Source organism: Takifugu flavidus, chromosome 22 (genome assembly GCF_003711565.1).
Source record: "Takifugu flavidus isolate HTHZ2018 chromosome 22, ASM371156v2, whole genome shotgun sequence".
NCBI lineage: Eukaryota > Metazoa > Chordata > Actinopteri > Tetraodontiformes > Tetraodontidae > Takifugu > Takifugu flavidus.
Genome location: NC_079541.1, coordinates 666417 through 684093, shown reverse-complemented (window position 1 = coordinate 684093; position 17677 = coordinate 666417). Strand labels below are relative to the sequence as shown.

Here is a 17677-nt window from a genome sequence, read left to right as displayed (position 1 = left end):
CACACAGCCCGCACACGCACGCTCCTAATTCGGTGTCCTAATTCATGTCAACAGCCTTGTTCCGCTGACAGACAGTGGCAGCGTGCACGCAGAACTGTACAGCGACGTGCGCCAAGAGCCATCTGTTCCGTAAGAGAGAGCGCGGTGTAGATTATGTTGTCCAGAGAGAGAGGGAGGGAGGGGGAGGGGGGGGGGAGAGACAGAGAGAGAGAGGGGGGAGAGAGAGAGAGAGAGAGAGAGTCCCGGCAGTATTACGCACACCCTGATCCTCTCCACAGCAGTTTGCGCACCGACTGGCGGCGCCCTCCGCAGTGAGAAGTTTTCGCCAAAGGATTCTAACTAAAAATTAATCTCCTTCATGTCGGCTCTGTTGGATCCCAACCCGTCGATGCTATGGTTACGTTTATTACGGTAGGGGCTGTTCATGTGTTTGAGTCTGGTGATTGTGGTTATTTGTGGAACGGGAACTGACTGACACCTACTCGCGTCGTGTTCTGTGCGCTCAGGAGTTTTGAAATGGACCCAAACGACCCAAATTAACTGGTTAATCTGTTAAAATCATGTGTCAGGGCGCTTTGGAGCTGCTGGAATTATAAGAATGACGCCTTGGAACTTTTTAGGAGCAGGTTTTGAATTGGTGTGTGAATTCATCCGAGTGCTCCAGATTAAATATTTACCTTTTGCATAAGAGATGAGCCGAATTATAGGTTCATCTGGAGCCGCTTCCTTCAGGGAGCCGGAGCTTTGCTGGGGAACAGGCAGCAGCACGAGGCCGTGCGCGCGCGGACTTTCGAGGGGAACAGAAACTTAGTTACCCGTCCTTCAGCGCGTTGTGTGCACAGGTAGTCAGAAGGGTTGGGTCCCTCCAAAGCTCGCCTGGGCCAACAAACATGAGAGACATTTTCACGCATAAGCCAACGCAGCTCTGCACGGCGTGCACGGCGTGCACGGCTGGCACATGCACGGTTCAGATGGTCAGCCTGTACCTTTCAATTAGGCCCCTTAAAACTGACGGGCAAGTCGATATGTCTTTAGTTCCCCCCTCACTTCCTGTTTACCTGGGGAAAGCTCACTGGTTCCGTGGAAACTCCATCCTCGGGGCCTCGTTACGCGCACGGATCGTTCGTTTTCTCCACCCTCCGCGCGCCGGGACACCGTCCGACGCTGTCGGTGGTCCCGCTTTACACCAACTTTAAAACTTGGAACTGTGATCCTTGAAGTGCAGTAAAAGAAGAGGGTCAAAACGCCTCAACTTCCTGAGAACAAAAGTAAAAGAAAGAAGGAACTTTTCTTGGGATTGTAACTTCTTACGCACGCGGATTGATGCCTTTATCTCAACTGCTGAGGGGAAATTTCTTTACATATGAAATCATTTACAGATTTGGATGTAACAAAGACAGAAACCCCGAAGGAAGGCGGGCGCGCGCGCGTGGCCTGTGCACACGGGCGCAGCTGGGCGTCGGAGCGGTGCTGCTGGCTCCGCTCGGTGCCACATGAGGCCTGGACAGCGTCGCGTCTCTCTGTGCTCGCTGCCGCGGGATTCCACTGAAATGTCCGTGGGAGTGCGCGGACGGGGCGCGCACGCCGCCGCAGCAGCTGTTGCAGCAGCAGATGTGGCACAAGGGAGGAAAAAGACGGATCTGTAGCTCTGTTCCCCCTTTTTGGGCCCTGGAGCCAAAAGCTGCCTCCCAGGCAACTTGGCAGCGCCGCTGCAACAGGTCGGTTTCGATTTTAAGGAGAAAATCCCGAGTAAAAGAAGAGATAAGGATAGAAAAAAGGCAAAATGGCTCCCAGGTGACTGATAAGGCTGTTTTTATCCTTCTTTCCGTCCACTTTCTCTTTCATCAGCGCTCCAATGACAAACATCTAAGCATGTTGCTATGACTTCATCCTCAAAGCCCAAATTAATGTGATCCACCATCTCCATTCTGGTTCCGTTTGTACCTGAAAATCGCTGGAAAAATGATTTCCATTGAGTTTAGTGTTTCAAATTTGAAGGGTGAGTGAGTTGGAATGTGGGAGCGTGCACGTTGTTCTAGCGCTTCTCTACCACATGACTGGAAAAACAATTTCAAAAGCAGCCTGAAGGATTCCAACGCTGCCTAAACTCCAGCGATGCCCATTTAAAATGAGGCAGCACCAACAGTTCGGAGAGTGTGTGTCAGATGTTTCTGCCCCCGGCACATGTGAGTGAACCCTCCTGGTCACCACATCACCTGGTCCTGGTCCTGGTCCTGGTCCTGGTCCTGGTCCTGGTCCTGGTCCTGCCTGCAGACAGGCTGCACCCTCATCGCTTCCTTTATGGGCCACCAAGACCTGAAGAATGATCAAGGAGCCTGCAGCTCGTCTCTGTGCTCCGAAGCGCTCCAGATGTTCCTGCTGTGGCCGTCGGTGTCTCCTCCATCTGTGGAAACCGTCCCATCACTCTTAAGGTCCCACTGAATGACTTGTCAAGTGCGGCTCAAGTACTTTTCCAACACATGTCCCGACTAAAGGGTCAAGCACCTGAAGGGTTTCCTAACGAGGCTCCTGGGTGCTGGAGTCCTCATAAAGCTCCGTGAGATCCTGCAGGGCTGCAACATTTCATCCCAAAGTTGCGACCGAGGCACCAGTGATTCGCATGTTTGCTGGGTTCCTCTCCTGCTGCTGCAGCTCCGGGCAGCTGCCTGCACACACACGGTTTACACGTTTCCCCCCGTGTTTACATTCTTACGGCCCGTTTCGGAGCACGGAACACAGAGCAGAACATCCCGAGCCCTTCATTCATTCGCCTGTGACCCAAAGGGCTTCACAGACAGATCTGAGCAGCCTCCTCAGGCCCTGCTGCAGCTCCACATCATGTGGTTTAAGGTGAGGCTTCCTGAGAGCTCGGTCATGTGACCGTCCCACCTCTTCTCTGGCTTCTAATCTCCCTCAAGCATGTCTTCAGCTCCTTTACCTTCACAATCTCCCATCAGAGTTTGATACATCTGAAGCTGCCGGCTGGGTTGAAACTGCTGGATCGGTTCTGTTTCCTGTCACATCTAACCTAGAATTGTGTGTGTGTGTGTGTGTCCCTGTGTGTGTGTGTGGTCTGCAGCTGATGGTGCTGGCTTGTGTTTAAGCATAGATGTCCCACATGGGACGGGAGCTCCACACGGATGTTCCAGGAAGTCCTGAACGAGTAAATGCAGCAGATTGAAAACATACGTTTGTAGAAGTCACCTGTACTCGTTGTTCCCTCAGGTTCCCTGATGGGCCCTGATTGGATGCAGTGACGGTCTTCCAGCAGGGGGCGGGGCTTAAGTCTGCTGCATCTTCTACTCCGGTCTTGGGAATACTTTCTTGGTTTCTCCTTTTCTGAATTCTGGAGCCACAGGGCTCAGATACGCATCAGGATAGGTGGACTTGGGAACCCGGTGGATGAGGTGTTTGTGTTGGCAGCACAGAGAGGAACCCGGGTTTGGGCTTTGACGGCCTCCTTGTCTAGGAAGACTGGGTCCTCCCTGACGCTGCAGGTTAAGCGCAGCTAAATGCTTAGTGTCACAGAGAAGCGTCAAACATCAGCTCTACAAACAAGGAGACGCGGGTCCAGCGCCAATATCAACACAAGACTTCTATTTCTTTTGGATTACTGTTGCATGATGGGATTTGTTGTATGAGGGGTGTGAGAGCTGTACACCGACATCCATGAATAACAGAAGGCTGGATGTGGCCCGGAGGGCCCGAGTTTGAAATCTGTGCACCAGACAGAAAATGAGCCCATCTGGCATCTCCACTCCTTCGTTGTCGGAGAAACTCTGCTCCTCTTGTGTTTAAAGCTGCAGAGGCAGAACCGGGCTCTGGATTTCACCCCCTTCCTGGAAAAGCTCCCTGGGTTTTTATTGAGCATCCTCACGACCAGAGACCGGCGCTGATTAACACACTTTTCACCGTCGTTGGGAATGTTGCGTCATCACACCTCGGAAAAGTGACCCCCCGCCCCGGATGGGTGCGCTCCCAGAGGGGAGCTGGCTCCCACAGGGGCGCAGGCTCCCACAGGGGCGCTGGCTCCCACAGGGGCGCCGGCTCCCAGAGGGGCACTGGCTCCCAGAGGGGCACTGGCTCCCAGAGGGGCGCCGGCCCCCACAGGGGCGCCGGCTCCCAGAGGGGCGCTGGCTCCCAGAGGGGACCCGGCTCCCACAGGGGCGCTGGCTCCCACAGGGGCGCCGGCTCCCAGAGGGGCACTGGCTCCCAGAGGGGCACTGGCTCCCAGAGGGGCGCCGGCCCCCACAGGGGCGCCGGCTCCCAGAGGGGCGCTGGCTCCCAGAGGGGACCCGGCTCCCACAGGGGCGCTGGCTCCCACAGGGGCACCGGCTCCCACAGGGGCGCTGACTGACCTCCTGAAGGCGTCAGGGTGCAGGTTAGCGTCTCCAGACACGCTGGTGACTCTCACCACTGAGGGAGGGCAGCGGTTGGTGTGTGTACACACGGAGGACTCTGTAAACAGCGCAGAGGGAGTGGAGGCTGGACGTGGGGAAGAGCGCTGTGATTAGGGATTCTGCTGATGACAGCCCACGTTGTGCACAGGCGCAGCGTGACGCAGCCGTCCGGTGTGGGCGGTGATCTCGCTCCCTGCGTCTCAACCTCCAGACAAACACTTGTGCCATAATTGTCCTGAATGAAAGAGGAAGCTCTCGTAATGCGGAGAGACACTTGGCAGCACCTCAGGATCTTTCAGCAAGACGCGGTCAACCGTGGTCGAGTGTTTGGAGGCAGCATCGGCCTCCAAACCTCTGCTTTAGGGTCCAACACGAGGAGACCACAGACTCTGCTCTCACGTTCCAGACCTGCTAAGAATGGGATGGTTTGAGTTCTGCTGCAGAAAAGATGCAAGAATGCTGGGATAATCCTCCGGGTTACATCATATGCTACCGTTTGCCTCACTTCCTGGGTTGGAGGGATCCAGTTGGACCTCGTGGCTGCCAAGTTCAGGCGCAGCGATTCACGAGCAGCGGTCTGGCGCTGATCTGGGGAATTCATTGGCAGCTCGCAGAATGTGTCCAAGAATGAAGAGTCAGGCTGAGTGAATCACCCAAAAGTCATCTCCAGTGAATCCGCCTTTCGTGATGTCATCCTCTAAAGGAGCTCCCAGCCACCCAGCAACGCGCTGTGCTGGTTCCTGTTGACAGGTTCAGTTTAGCAGGACACACTCCATATGTTAAAGGTTTAAAGATAATATAATAACGGGGAGGCCGACGGGGGCCATGAGGAGAAGCTGCTGAAAGGTTGTCAGGGAAATGTTGGAGCCGGAGATTAACGTTGGGTCTTTGGTTACAATTACAACATTTTTCTAAACTTAATGCCGCCATTTTTCAGCCTGTCTGGAGCCGCGAGGCGTTCGGGTGCATCTGCAGCCGCCAGGGAGTGAAACAACCGTAGCTGATGTGACGTGTTGCTTCTCTACAGACAGAAAACATCTGCTTGCTGAATGCACAGGCAGGAAATCCCGGTGTTAAAGATCTGAGGTGGGAAGACACAGAAACGGCAAAAAGGCCAAAACTCCTTTAGTTTCAGAGGAAAAACAGCTCTTTAACAGCAGGTTGGTGTTGAGCACGTTTCAAAAATAAAAGTCCTGGAAATGAAAACACCTGAACTGGTATAACCTGATCAGAACCTGAGCTCAACCCCAACACATGGCCGCTCTTCCCTGAGGGACTCAGCGATCAGGATTTAAATCCTGATCTCCTGGAGAGATGTTTAGGCAGTGGCCCAAAATAACACCACGCTTTCTATTTTGGGCCGACGGGAATGAACCTGGACTCACTTCTGAGCCAGGACACACTCGGGCACATCAAACGTTTGAGGAAGACCTGATTATTATTATTCTTATTATTATTATTATTCTTATTATTATTGAGACTCAGGCGGAACTGATGAACGCACAGCAAAGCTGCTTCCTTGGACAGGAAGTGACAGATCGCCACGTCAGGGTGAGGAACATGTGCATCACCCGCATCGTAGCCTAGCGCTACAGCTAATTAACAACATCCAACAGGCGGATGTTCACATACGGGAAGGTGGTTCCAAACGCTCCCAGGTGGCATCAGGAACATCACAATGGCCAAACCAGGATGCAGACCTGCTCCAGTCTATTCCTGTGTGTGGTTAGCTGGGGTGGACGGGTTATTAGAACCTTTACCGCTCTGGTTCTGGCGCTCACACACGACTCTGGGACCTGTGAGCGGACCGTGTGGCCGCAGGAGCCCAAGAGAACGCCTCAACATCCACCCAGCTGGCTACAAAGTGCTGCCACTGAGGGTGGCGTGTGTGGCCCGGCGCCTGAACGCACCAGCAGCTGGCTTCACTCTGGGTCCGTCGCTGTGGTTGAGGTGTTAAGTTTCAGATCAACAGTCTGACACAGAACCCCGCTGCTCCACGCTGACCTGGTTCGGAGGCGGGCCGGGCTACCAACACCTTGTATTTGGGGGATCTTAGCGCAGAATTAAAAGGTCTGTGTGTTTTATTCACATAAATCCACTTTGAGGGGAAGAATAATTCCTCCTCTGGGTCACGGGGGTGCTGGAGCTCATCCCAAACAGCTCCAGGGGAATGCCCTATGGGGGAAATGGGCACGAGGAGAACACCATAACCGCACATAGAACTGCCCCGAGCCGGGAAATGACTCCAGAACCTTCTTGCTGTGTGTTGCTGCCCCGGCTGCTCCACAGCTCTGGTGACAGCCTCTGCGTAAAGCTTCTTTTCTTCTTCAGAACTTGTTGTTAAAACCGCACTTTTCCATTTTGGGAGTGATCGTGGCTGAACTGGGCTCATCTCAGCTGCTGCTGCCGACACCGGGCCGGTCCATGTCAGACATCTGGGACGCCGACTACACACGCTCACAAGCCTGGAAATTAGGGAAAGTCATTGGAAAACAATGTTTCCCAGCCTCTCAGTTCAGGGGTCACACGTGTAAGTGGCTGCGTCCGGGTCTAAAAATACATCCTGAGCAATGACACACTCTGGGAACTGATCCGAAACCTCTCCGACCGGCGCCGATCAGTGACGCCACCGTCCACTCGCGCCGTATGCATGTGCCAAAAGGCCCAAACACGCTTGCCTTTGCTTTCTCAGGCTGCCTTTAATGACACAGCTCACACACACTTTCACTCAGGAGCTGCCGGCACACACACACACACACACACAGATGCTAAAAGGTGAGACCACACTGGAGCATTAATTAGTTTTCTCATGGCTTAAACGCTCTGAAGGAAGACTCGCCGGCACGGAGAGGGAAAAACAGGGATAATTCACTGTTATGATTGGAATTCCGCCCTACCCTTAAATTACCACAACACCCGGGGGGGAAGTCAGATGGAGGTGTTTGCAAAAGCAAGGAGAAGCTTGCCTGTTTGGGATTCCACAGAAAAAGGCAGGAACCTCCAGAGAGGGATAAGTGTCCGTGACGCTAAGCCCCTTTACCGGCGTTGGCTAACCTGCAGCTAAAGCTAACCGCTGCGTCTCGCTGGAGCCGAGCCTCCTCTCTTTCCGGCAGACGTAATTGGCCGACGACCAGCAGAGACTTGCTCAGTCACTCTGCTCCGTCAACAAAGTCCCCAGGGACCTTTGAGAAACAGGTTGCTGCATTTTCTACACACGTTATGCCAATTAAAATAACGCAGAGGCTTAATCCAGCTTCCTGAATTCTACATTCCTACTGTTCACCGAGATATTAACGATGTTGCTGCTGTCTCGTGACACAGGAAGTGAGCAGCCAGGTAGACTGTAGGTTAAAGGCCACTTTATGTAGCTACTGGCGCATCGTTTCCACCCTGCTTCCTTGTGCAGGTGCAAGGTCGGACCCACGGAACCTGGGAACCTGCGCGTGTAGCATTAGCTGATCTGAATCAGAGGGTGTGAGCGGCGTGCGCAGGGCGCAGGAGTGGCGTGACCTGGAGTGTCCCATCACATCAGTCACGCTGCACAAATAAACGTGCACGTCTTGGAACACTCGTGTGTGAGATGAGGCCGTTTAACCGGCGGTTGTGTGCGGCGAGGGGGGGAGTGGGTCTGACCGTTTATACATTTAATTACCACTAAAAGGCGTCTGGAAAACGCTGTAAACGCGCAGCTTTTCCTGCCCGTTAATTTGGCTTTTACCAGCGGCAGTAAACGCCACGCCAGCCTCACGCCAACCTCGAACCCAGTTCCGAACAGAGTCCACGGCCACGGGGACGCCGTTGGCTCCGTTCTGGCGTCACATCTGCGACGCTGGGCTGGTAGCCGAGCTGCAGACGTCCACATCTGTGACTGTCGCCGGAACATCTGGACTCAATTGGAGAGCTTTAGAGTTCAGACGTTGGTGAAAATCCCGTGGGAGGATTTGCCGGGTTGGCACGCTGCTAAATGTTAAGCCCCGTCACTAAGCTGCATCGTTGTTGGGGTCTCCTCGGTAACCTTCCAGGTTCTACACCCGTGGTTCCCTGACCCGCCCGGTGGTCAGGGGCTCGGGTTTAGCCGATCCTTTAGGGACTGTGTCACCTTTGACTGACAGCTGGACCATTTGTGTGGCTTTAGGTAAATACCTGGATATAATGCTTACGTAAATGACCCGATTTCGAAAGTCACGTCCATTTTTTCCCTCTCTGAGCTTTTTTCCTCCCTCTCTCCCTTCATCTATAAAATCAATCTGAGCTTGTTGGTCGGACTTAATCCCCTCTTTCTATTTTATTGATAGAACTCATAGATTTGTTCCCTTTTCCATCAACTCCTGCTTATTCCTCAGGGCTCAGAGGGATCCTAGAGACTGTCCTAGAGAGGCGACCCGTCCACCCCAGAACCACTCACGCACACTCAGCGTTCATCTAGAAGCTAACATGTTGGACTGTGGGAGGAGACCGGAGTCAGTTTGGACCCACCAGTTCAGTCGGTACCGTCATAAAGGAATGCCAAAGGTCAGGTTGAGGGTCATGCACGGTCTTTTGAAAGGACTCCAGGACTGCGTGCTCATGAATGATGTACTGAAGAAGCTTGGCGGAGCTGCATTCACAGCTCCACGCTAAGAAGCTCTGCTCCTCTAAAAGAGTGTGTTGTGTAAGTGAATAAGCAGCAAACACACTCGTTAGCTTACTCAAAGCGCAGCTTCAAACTTCGGGAGTTAAGCTGATTTTGGGATTTAGGGGATCTTTTGGCCTTTAGCTGCAGCATCTGCGCTGATTACCGACGCCATCGCTACACACCCATTCCAACATGCTAACGTGAGACTTAACTCAATTTCTGTGTGGAAAGAAGGATCCAAACCTTTTGGCTACACAAGAGAGGACGCCAGCGATGCTCCAGAGAGCTTTTAGGACCTCTTCTCCAGTTCTGCTTCATATTGTGTGTCCAGTGTTTCCTAATCAGTGATGTTCTGATATGATTACAGGGGTGGACGCAGTAGTCAAGATTAGCATCTCATCAAAGGGTTCTTCCAGTTTCTGTCCTTTATTTGTACCACAAAGAGGAACTACAGTAGTTTCTACCCTGTAGGAGTGGAGGTTCCTTCCGAAAGGTTCAACATGAGTGCATGTATGAGATGTGAGGGGGCCTAATCTGTGACCTGATCTTAATGCTTTACAGAAATATACAAATCTAAATCATTGTGGACTTTCTGTGGAAGATCTGCGACCAGAGGGGCCTGAGCTGAATCTGTTGCTAGCTTAGTTGCTGCCATGGATTTTGGCATTTTATGAAATGTGAGAAGGCAACAGGACTGAAATGTAAAATCTCCTGGATCTTTAAGTGACAGGAGGCATTTAGGGGATTTTAGGGCCTGAAACATCTGCGAACCAAAGCTGTGACTCCTCCATTATATCACCGCTAGCTTCCTGCTGCCTCCCTGCACACACCATTAAGGCCGTTTACACAGTATCTTTGAGCAGGGTTAACGTTATCTGTGCGAGTGTACTACTTGAATTAAAGCTATTAAATTAAAACTACCCACTAGTCAGAGGCCCTCTGGTGGTAGGCTGCTGTAGTAGCTTAAATGCATGTATTTTATTGAAACCTCAGCCAGGGAAAAGTGTGCCTCTAGTTCCCCTTAAAACATGGCAGTGCTGCATTTAAATGCACTTTTCCTGCACTGGTTTAGGTCAAACTGAATAATTATCATGGAACAATTTTAAAAGTTCTGTAACCAGGATTATTTTAGCTTTCAGGTGCTTTTTAGGACAATCGACCAAAGAATCTAAAAGATCTGTCCGATTAATTACTGATTAATTGCTGTTTTCATTGGTTAAAAAGTAAATCATTGGTACTGTTCATGTGGCTAAATTCTACTCGATCCTGCATCTGATATGTTGATATCGATATCAGCAGAAAACAAAGAGAGAGTTGATGAGAAGAAGTCACGGAAATCTCTCCGCTCACAAGCAAAACCAACCCGGATACGACAAATACCAGTTTTTACGTTAGGAAAGCAGCCTGTAAGTCAGCCGTTTACATCTGCTAGCTGCTAATGTTGTGGAAGGGGTCCATTTTACAGCAGCCAACACTCAGCTTCAGCCTCCATCCTCCCTGAAGGGGCGGAAGTGGCGGTGCAGCTTCAGATCCTGCACAGGTGTAGCTGCGGATGTACGTGCACAGTTTCTGCAGGTTTGGGTAACAGTTGTGGACTTGGACGGACGTCGGTGCGTTTCGGACCGGGACGTCCGGATCGGGTCGAGACACAGCCAAGTAACGAGTTAAGCGGCCTTCGCCAGCAGTTCTGTGTTTGTTGCTATGGGTACATTCCGGTTACCCGTTTATGGGAGCAACATGATGTGAAGGCTAACTACCACCATGTGGATCATCTGTCCGCTCCAGCTTTATTCACTTCTGTAGAGAAATCTATAAAATGCAGGTGTGAAGCATCTGGTTCAGGAGAGTCGATGGAAAAACACCAACCTTCATCTCCGGGATGTTAAACTCAGTCGGGTTAACAAGACCTGCTGTCAAACATAACACGTCCATGTCATATGTCTCCATAGCAACAAACAAGAACGTGCACTCCCTTCCTCCCAGTCCACACGGCGAGACACCAAAGCCGTCTTTGTGACCTTATATTAACGAATGTGTTGCCGCTTTGATCCCTCCATTGAGAGAGATTATCTACCTTTGTGTTTTTGGGTTTTATTCCCGTCTAATCTGAGGATTTTGGAGCTCCGGTTCTCTGAGCTGCCCTCTTAGGACCTGCCATGTCCTCAAATGTTGCGTCGGTCAAACTTTAGCACCAAAGGAGGCCGATACGAGCCCGAGCGCTACCGTAGGACCTGGTGGTTCTTTAGAGTGAACAGGTGGAACCGTGTTGCTGGTCAAAGTTCACCTTCGCCTCCTTGTTTTGTTTAACAGCCCCATAAGACGAGCATGAAGCTCTCTAGCCTGTAGCTACGTTTGGAGCTGCACTTTGGAGTTTTTCCCGACATTACGCGGCGCCAAAGGATTTGTCCGGTTGCAGATGGAATCAGGTCCCCGCTCTCAAGCACAGAGAGTAAAAATCTTTTGGGATGAAAAGGAAACTTTCAATTTGTGGTTCAGACAGACTCTTACTGCTGACGCTAAGCGAGGGTGCCAGAATACATTTAACGCACATCGATATTAAATTAATTAGAGTCACGATGTGCAAGTGGCGTTCAGCGAGACAAAGCCCCCACATTCCAGTTTTACCCAGTTCTGTGCCTATTTTCAGGCCTCGGTACCATCTGAATGTCACATGAACTTATATTGTCCTTGAGCAATTCTGCGTCTAATTGTGAAGGAGCCAGTGGATGTCTTGTAAACACGCTCGCTGTGGTGCCACATTCTCTCATGTGGAGCCAAAAGGTCGTTTTCACAAGTGCTTCACGTACACAACATGATGCTGAGATTTACTGTCACGAAAAACAAGTCGGTAAGTGAAGGAAGGGCATCATCCGACAGTCCCCCGCGGCTCCAGATATTTCTTCTTGTCCCGACCTGCTCCTTCAGTATGCACATGCTACGCTAATGTCTCAAACAGCCCAACGCGCCACTTTCTGCCCTTTTAGACCGAAGGGAAAGAACTTCCGCGAAATCGGCCATCGCGGCTTGGAACTGATGAGTTTGGGCAAATCTGGGTCAACGGTGGTTCAATCCCATTGAGGAATTGAGGACAGAGTTTGTTGTCCAGGTCTAAACCGTCACCGGGTTTATTTTGTTGTGGTCTGATGGTTTGGCACGGATTCTCCGAGTGGTGCTCCAACACCGCCATCGTCCAAGTCTTGATGGTCATGTGACTGATGGTGGGTGGAGCCTCAGGGCTGATGCCAAACCTTTGCCTCCGTCTGATGGTGGCTGATTAGCTGTGACGTGGTCGACCTTTGCTCCCCGCTGCAGCTGCCTGTCTTCTCCGTCCAACTGAGCTTAATTAAATGCGTCCTAGTTTAATGGGGGCGTGTCCCCAGGAGGGTAAATATTCTCCCCAGAACTGCATGGACTCAACCTCCACCTCATGGTCCCTTGCACCCCCAAGCTCTCCGCCTCTTTTATGTGAACGTTTAATCTCCAAAGCAAATAAATGCTCCACGATTCTGTTAGAGGGCAACAGGTAGCTGTCCTCACCTGAGCGAAAGTGCTGGCATTCAACCCTCTTTCAGTCTGGGATAGCTCCATATTTGGTACGCTGTTTCCATGGGGATGTGTTTGTGGCATTTCTAAATCTCTCAGACACCATCACAAACCAAGTGGCTCCTCATTTACATCATTGGTGGGTCAGAAATGATTTGCTGCATATCACTTATAGCAAAAGACAACTTGATGAACTGATGGTACCTCCACAGCTCCAGATGCAGAGCCTGGACCTTTGGTCTTGGAGATCTAGACTTTTTTTGACCTTTTTTGGATTGGGGTGTTGGTTTTGTGAAGAGTGACAGTAATTGTCTCTTCTTATCTCTGCAGATCTTACAGGTGAATCTAGTGATGTCCATCCTGCTGTATGTGATGGTCCTTGTGTACCTCTATGGTATCCAGGCAAACAACATGGACAGCAGCCAACAGCAGTCGAGTGCCGACCCTCTGAATTCCCTCATCATCCAGCTTCTCCAGGCGGACTTGACCAGGGGGAGGACCAGGGGAAACCAGAGCCAGCAGAGCAAGAGCCGGGACCCGGAGCCCCAGGACGTACTACCGCCCATCCTTGGAGCCAGCCTTCCCTTGGAGGAGGAGCGAGGCGGCGAGGAGCAGTGGGGGGTCGGGGGTCACAGTGATGGAGTAGATCAGCATCTGGTGCTGTTGAACAGTGAACTTCTGAGGCAGCAGAAGAGGTACAACTCACCGAGGGTGCTGCTCAGCGACCGGCCGCCGCTGCAGCCTCCGCCGCTCTACCTCGCCGATGACTTCGTGAGCGGGGACCCGAGTAGCGGGGCTGCGGCCAACAAGACGAGAAAGAAGCGCTACGCTGAGCACAGGAGCTACCGCGGGGAGTACTCAGTGTGTGACAGCGAGAGCCAGTGGGTGACGGATAAAACCCAGGCGGTGGACACCAGGGGGGACACCGTCACCGTCCTGGCCAAATTCAAAACCAGTGCCACTCAGGACATCAAACAGTTTTTTTACGAGACGCGCTGTCGGACGCCGAGGCCGTTCAAGGGCGGCTGCAGAGGCATCGACGACAAGAACTGGAACTCGCAGTGCAAGACGACGCAGACATACGTGCGAGCCTTGACGAAGCTCGGGAACTCGCTGGGCTGGAGGTGGATACGCATCGACACTTCCTGCGTCTGTGCGCTGTCGCGTAAGCACCGCAGGACGTAACGGCGTTAGCAAACTCCTGAGGACAAACTCCCGCGGGCTTTTAACCTTCCTGTGGAGGATTTTATTTCCTGTTTGGAACGCTCGGCACCACAGATTAACAGGAAGACCTCAGTCCTTCAGATTATATTTCACATTAATGGGCTGCAAATGGCCGCCGTTACACAGGAACATCTGACAGAAGGGCGGGGGGGGGGGGGGGACTGTACATATAAATTATTTAAATTATATAAAATGCATGTAGTTTATACATGTTTATCGATCTCTATACGATGTATGAAGATATTTGTGTTATTTATTGAGAGAAATACAATCAAAAGGAAAAAAGTTTCTAAAAAGAAGGAAACATGCTATGAACTCTCTTTAATACGGGGGGGCAGCAAAGGTGCTTCACAGTGAGACTTTCCATGTGCCTTGACCGGTGTGGCTGTAGAGGCAGGACTCACCTGTCCCACGGACCAGATGTATGACCAAAATATGGGGGTCGGACCAAACTATAGTTTTACGCTCACCGCACACACAACACTGTTCTGTTGTAACACCATGAGTCCCTTCAGTCGTCTGGATGATTCTTTTTTTTGGACAAAATAAAAGTAGAACTTTCATCTTTTGGAATCTGCTGGAAGGTTTTTGGAACTATTTTATCCACCATTTTACGCTCACTTGTTTAATCCATCATCCATCCATCTGACTACCGCTGTACCTACCCATCCATCCATCATCCATCCATCTGACTACCTCTGTACCTACCCACCCATCCATCCATCATCCATCCATCTGACTACCTCTGTACCTACCCATCCATCCATCATCCATCCATCTGACTACCTCTGTACCTACCCATCCATCCATCATCCATCCATCTGACTACCTCTGTACCTACCCATCCATCCATCATCCATCCATCTGACTACCTCTGTACCTACCCATTCATCCGTCCACCCATCCATCCATCCACCTACCCACCCATCCATCCATCCATCCATCCATCCAAACACTTTTATTTTGTTCCCAAATATTGTAAAACCCTTGTGATGCTGGAGAATACATAAAACAATTACCTCTCACATCACATTTTTACAGTTACTTATAGAACATCCATCTCTGGATCCATATGTGAAGAGGATCCAGAAACAAGTTCTCCTGGAAACTCTTTATGGGTAATTTCACACCTGAAGACCTGCTGAACTTCAGAAAGCTGCTCAGCAGGTTTTGATGTGTGTGACAGCAGGAAGCCATCAGCAAGGGCTTTCATTTGTGTGTGTGTGTGTGTGGGGGGGGGTCAGAAATATACACCTTAAAATAAAGCTTGTCTTCTTTGAAGCGTTCCCCCCCAGGTCACGTATTAAACTAAACAAAATAGAATCTGGACGTAAGCGTGTTAGAATGTGGAAAGAATTTTGGTTACACTTGGGAAAGAAACAAGGACGAAGAAGGTTTAAAAGTCGTGAAAATGAAGGCTATAATTTGGAGGGATCGGCAGTTTTAATGCAGTCAGGTGGGAAAAGTGACGCCGCTGTGTGGATGTGAAACGCTCGGGGGGATCCGTGGCATGTCTGACTGTCAGGGGTCAATACAAGGTTGTTCATCATATATCTGACAGATCTTCTCCAGGCTTACGCTGAAGCCACCAGGAACGGTGAGGATCCGTCTCATCAATAGTGCTCAAGTCTGCTCCTGATTAACTCGCCAGGCTGAACAAATGCACACTGTATGAAATCAACCAGATATTTATCAAACTGGGTCAGTGATTTAGGGACGCCGTGGGCATCAAAGACCAGAGAACAAAAGAAAAGAGAACGTTACTGCTTAAACGGCCCGCTAACCCACGTTATTTCACAGAAATTGTCCCGCTAGATTGCAAAATTTAATTATCTGCAGGACGAGTGCAGAACAAATTCAGCAAGAATTGAATTGCACTCCTACAATGGCTCCCACTGTCTGCAGGTATAATCAGACAAATATTATAGTAAGGCCCATTCAGCGCTGCAGCCTAAAGGTCAGGAGGAAACAAGTGCAAGTGGAAGAGATAATGTCTGTCTGAGGACTAAAACAGGACCGACTCTATGCTGCAACAAAGAAACAGCCAAGGCAACTGCAAGCAAATGGCCGGAATCTCAAATGCTACATGCTAACTAGCGACCGCCTAAATCTAAGTGGGAAGGACGCCGCTCGAGCCATGAGACAGGAAGCGAGCGGCGTCGGAGAGACCAGACACGCAGCATAAATACAGTGGGAGCGAAGATGCAAACGGAAAGACACAATAACACGAAAAGACCAGAGGCAACGGAGCCGACAAAGCTAGGACTCATTATGGAATTCCTGGGAGGTCACTGCAGAGATGTTTTAAGGTGAAAGGAATGCTGCCTTCAAGGTGTGACTATGTTGCCATGACAGGATACGTTACCAAGCGAGGCGAGCGGTAACAGCTTCCTGCTCGGCTATCGGACCCTCGGGCCTGGACGAGGCTCGCTGAAGGCCAGGGCGAGCGAGGCTCTGCTGCCGTCAGCACATCCACGTCGTTCAGCGATGGCGACACGTTGTGTCACCTCTAACGAGCAGGAGGATTTAAGGAGCAGCCACGCTGACCTCAGCATATGGTCGGGGCATCGATGCAGATCTGGGCGCGAAAGCTGGAAGCTCCTGTTCCACAATTTGAAGTTTATCACTTGTCCGCTGCAGCAACGGATCGAACAGGAAGCTAACGTGGTGGTGGCTAACGGGGAGGACCACAGACCACTTCCCTCAGAGGACCACGGACAGCCAAAGGTAGTGGGCGCAGTTCTTTCACCGTCCTTCAAGAATCGACTTCAAAAAGGGAAAAAGATCTATAGCGTGCCAAACCCATGCCTTTGTACACGTTCTGCAGGTCACTTTCCACCGTGCCCCCTGGCGCTGTGATTCTTGGGCTTCGGCTTATATCCTATTACGTGTTTGACACATGAAAAGATGAGGGATCACATAAGGGATCAGGTAATAGGATTCAGAGGGATGACAGGTGTAAAGGAGGGCTTTTCCCGTCAGTCCTGCACGGATCCTTAAGAAGGGTGTGTGTGTGTGTGTGTGTGTGTGTGTGTGTGTGATTCTATATCCTGGACTGGACTATTGGTGCTGCTCTGAATGCACATGATTGGTTATTTCTCCTGACGGGGGCTTATTTGGGGCGAAGGCACCTGAGTCACATCCTGGTTTCACGCGAGCCCAACAAAAGCACATGGAGATCACCTGACCGGCGTGAGCCGCGATAGGTCGGTTTTGTGTGACACTACAGGATAAATATTTTCGTTTGAACCCTTTTAAAATGCAAAGTCGCTGCCAAAGACGACACAGAGGACTGAACTTGGGACTCCGGCCGTCTGCGTTGAAATGAGGGAATAACACAGTCAAACGTGGCCTTCATCACGTGAGGGTCCGGTTAGGGGGGCAGAACTTTACCCGATGCTCTGAGGATTAGAGCTGCTTTAGAGGACCAGGCCAGAACCACAGCAAGTCCTTCGCTCAACAAGACATTCCACAATCCAGCTTTGAGAAATCCAGCAAGATCATGTATTTAAACCCCGACCCTTCCAAGACGCGACTCCTAATATGGGCAGCAGGGACGCATGACTGCCCAATATAGGCATGTTCTGCCAGCGGTCAATGTATGCTGAGACCTTCCACAACTGCTGAGGAACACACATTTCGGATCTGCTTTTTATGGCTAAAATATTTTATTAGCCGTTAATAGAGGCGGACAGAAATGGGTTGCAGTAACTCTGTGGCTCAACAGCTGGTCTCATGGAGCCCAAGCTCCAGGTTCTCCCAATAGCTTCCAGGTGCAGGGTTTCTGTGGGCTACATCAGCCCAGGTCTGTTCCAGGCCCATATGAAGCACACGTGTGTGGAAGACGTGTCGAACACACACACACACACACACACACACACAACAGATCCAGGCT

At 51.1% G+C, this 17677-nt stretch overlaps 1 protein-coding gene across 1 annotated transcript; it reads left to right on the top strand.

Annotated features, from left to right (window-relative positions):
* The first annotated feature begins 250 nt into the window (after nt 1–250).
* Nucleotides 251–14355, top strand: ntf3 (neurotrophin 3). Its single transcript, XM_057022708.1, has 2 exons — nt 251–411; nt 12889–14355. The coding sequence occupies exons 1-2, from the start codon at nt 394–396 to the stop codon at nt 13741–13743; spliced, it is 873 nt and encodes a 290-aa protein (XP_056878688.1). The 5' UTR covers nt 251–393; the 3' UTR covers nt 13744–14355.
* The last annotated feature ends 3322 nt before the right edge of the window (nt 14356–17677 follow it).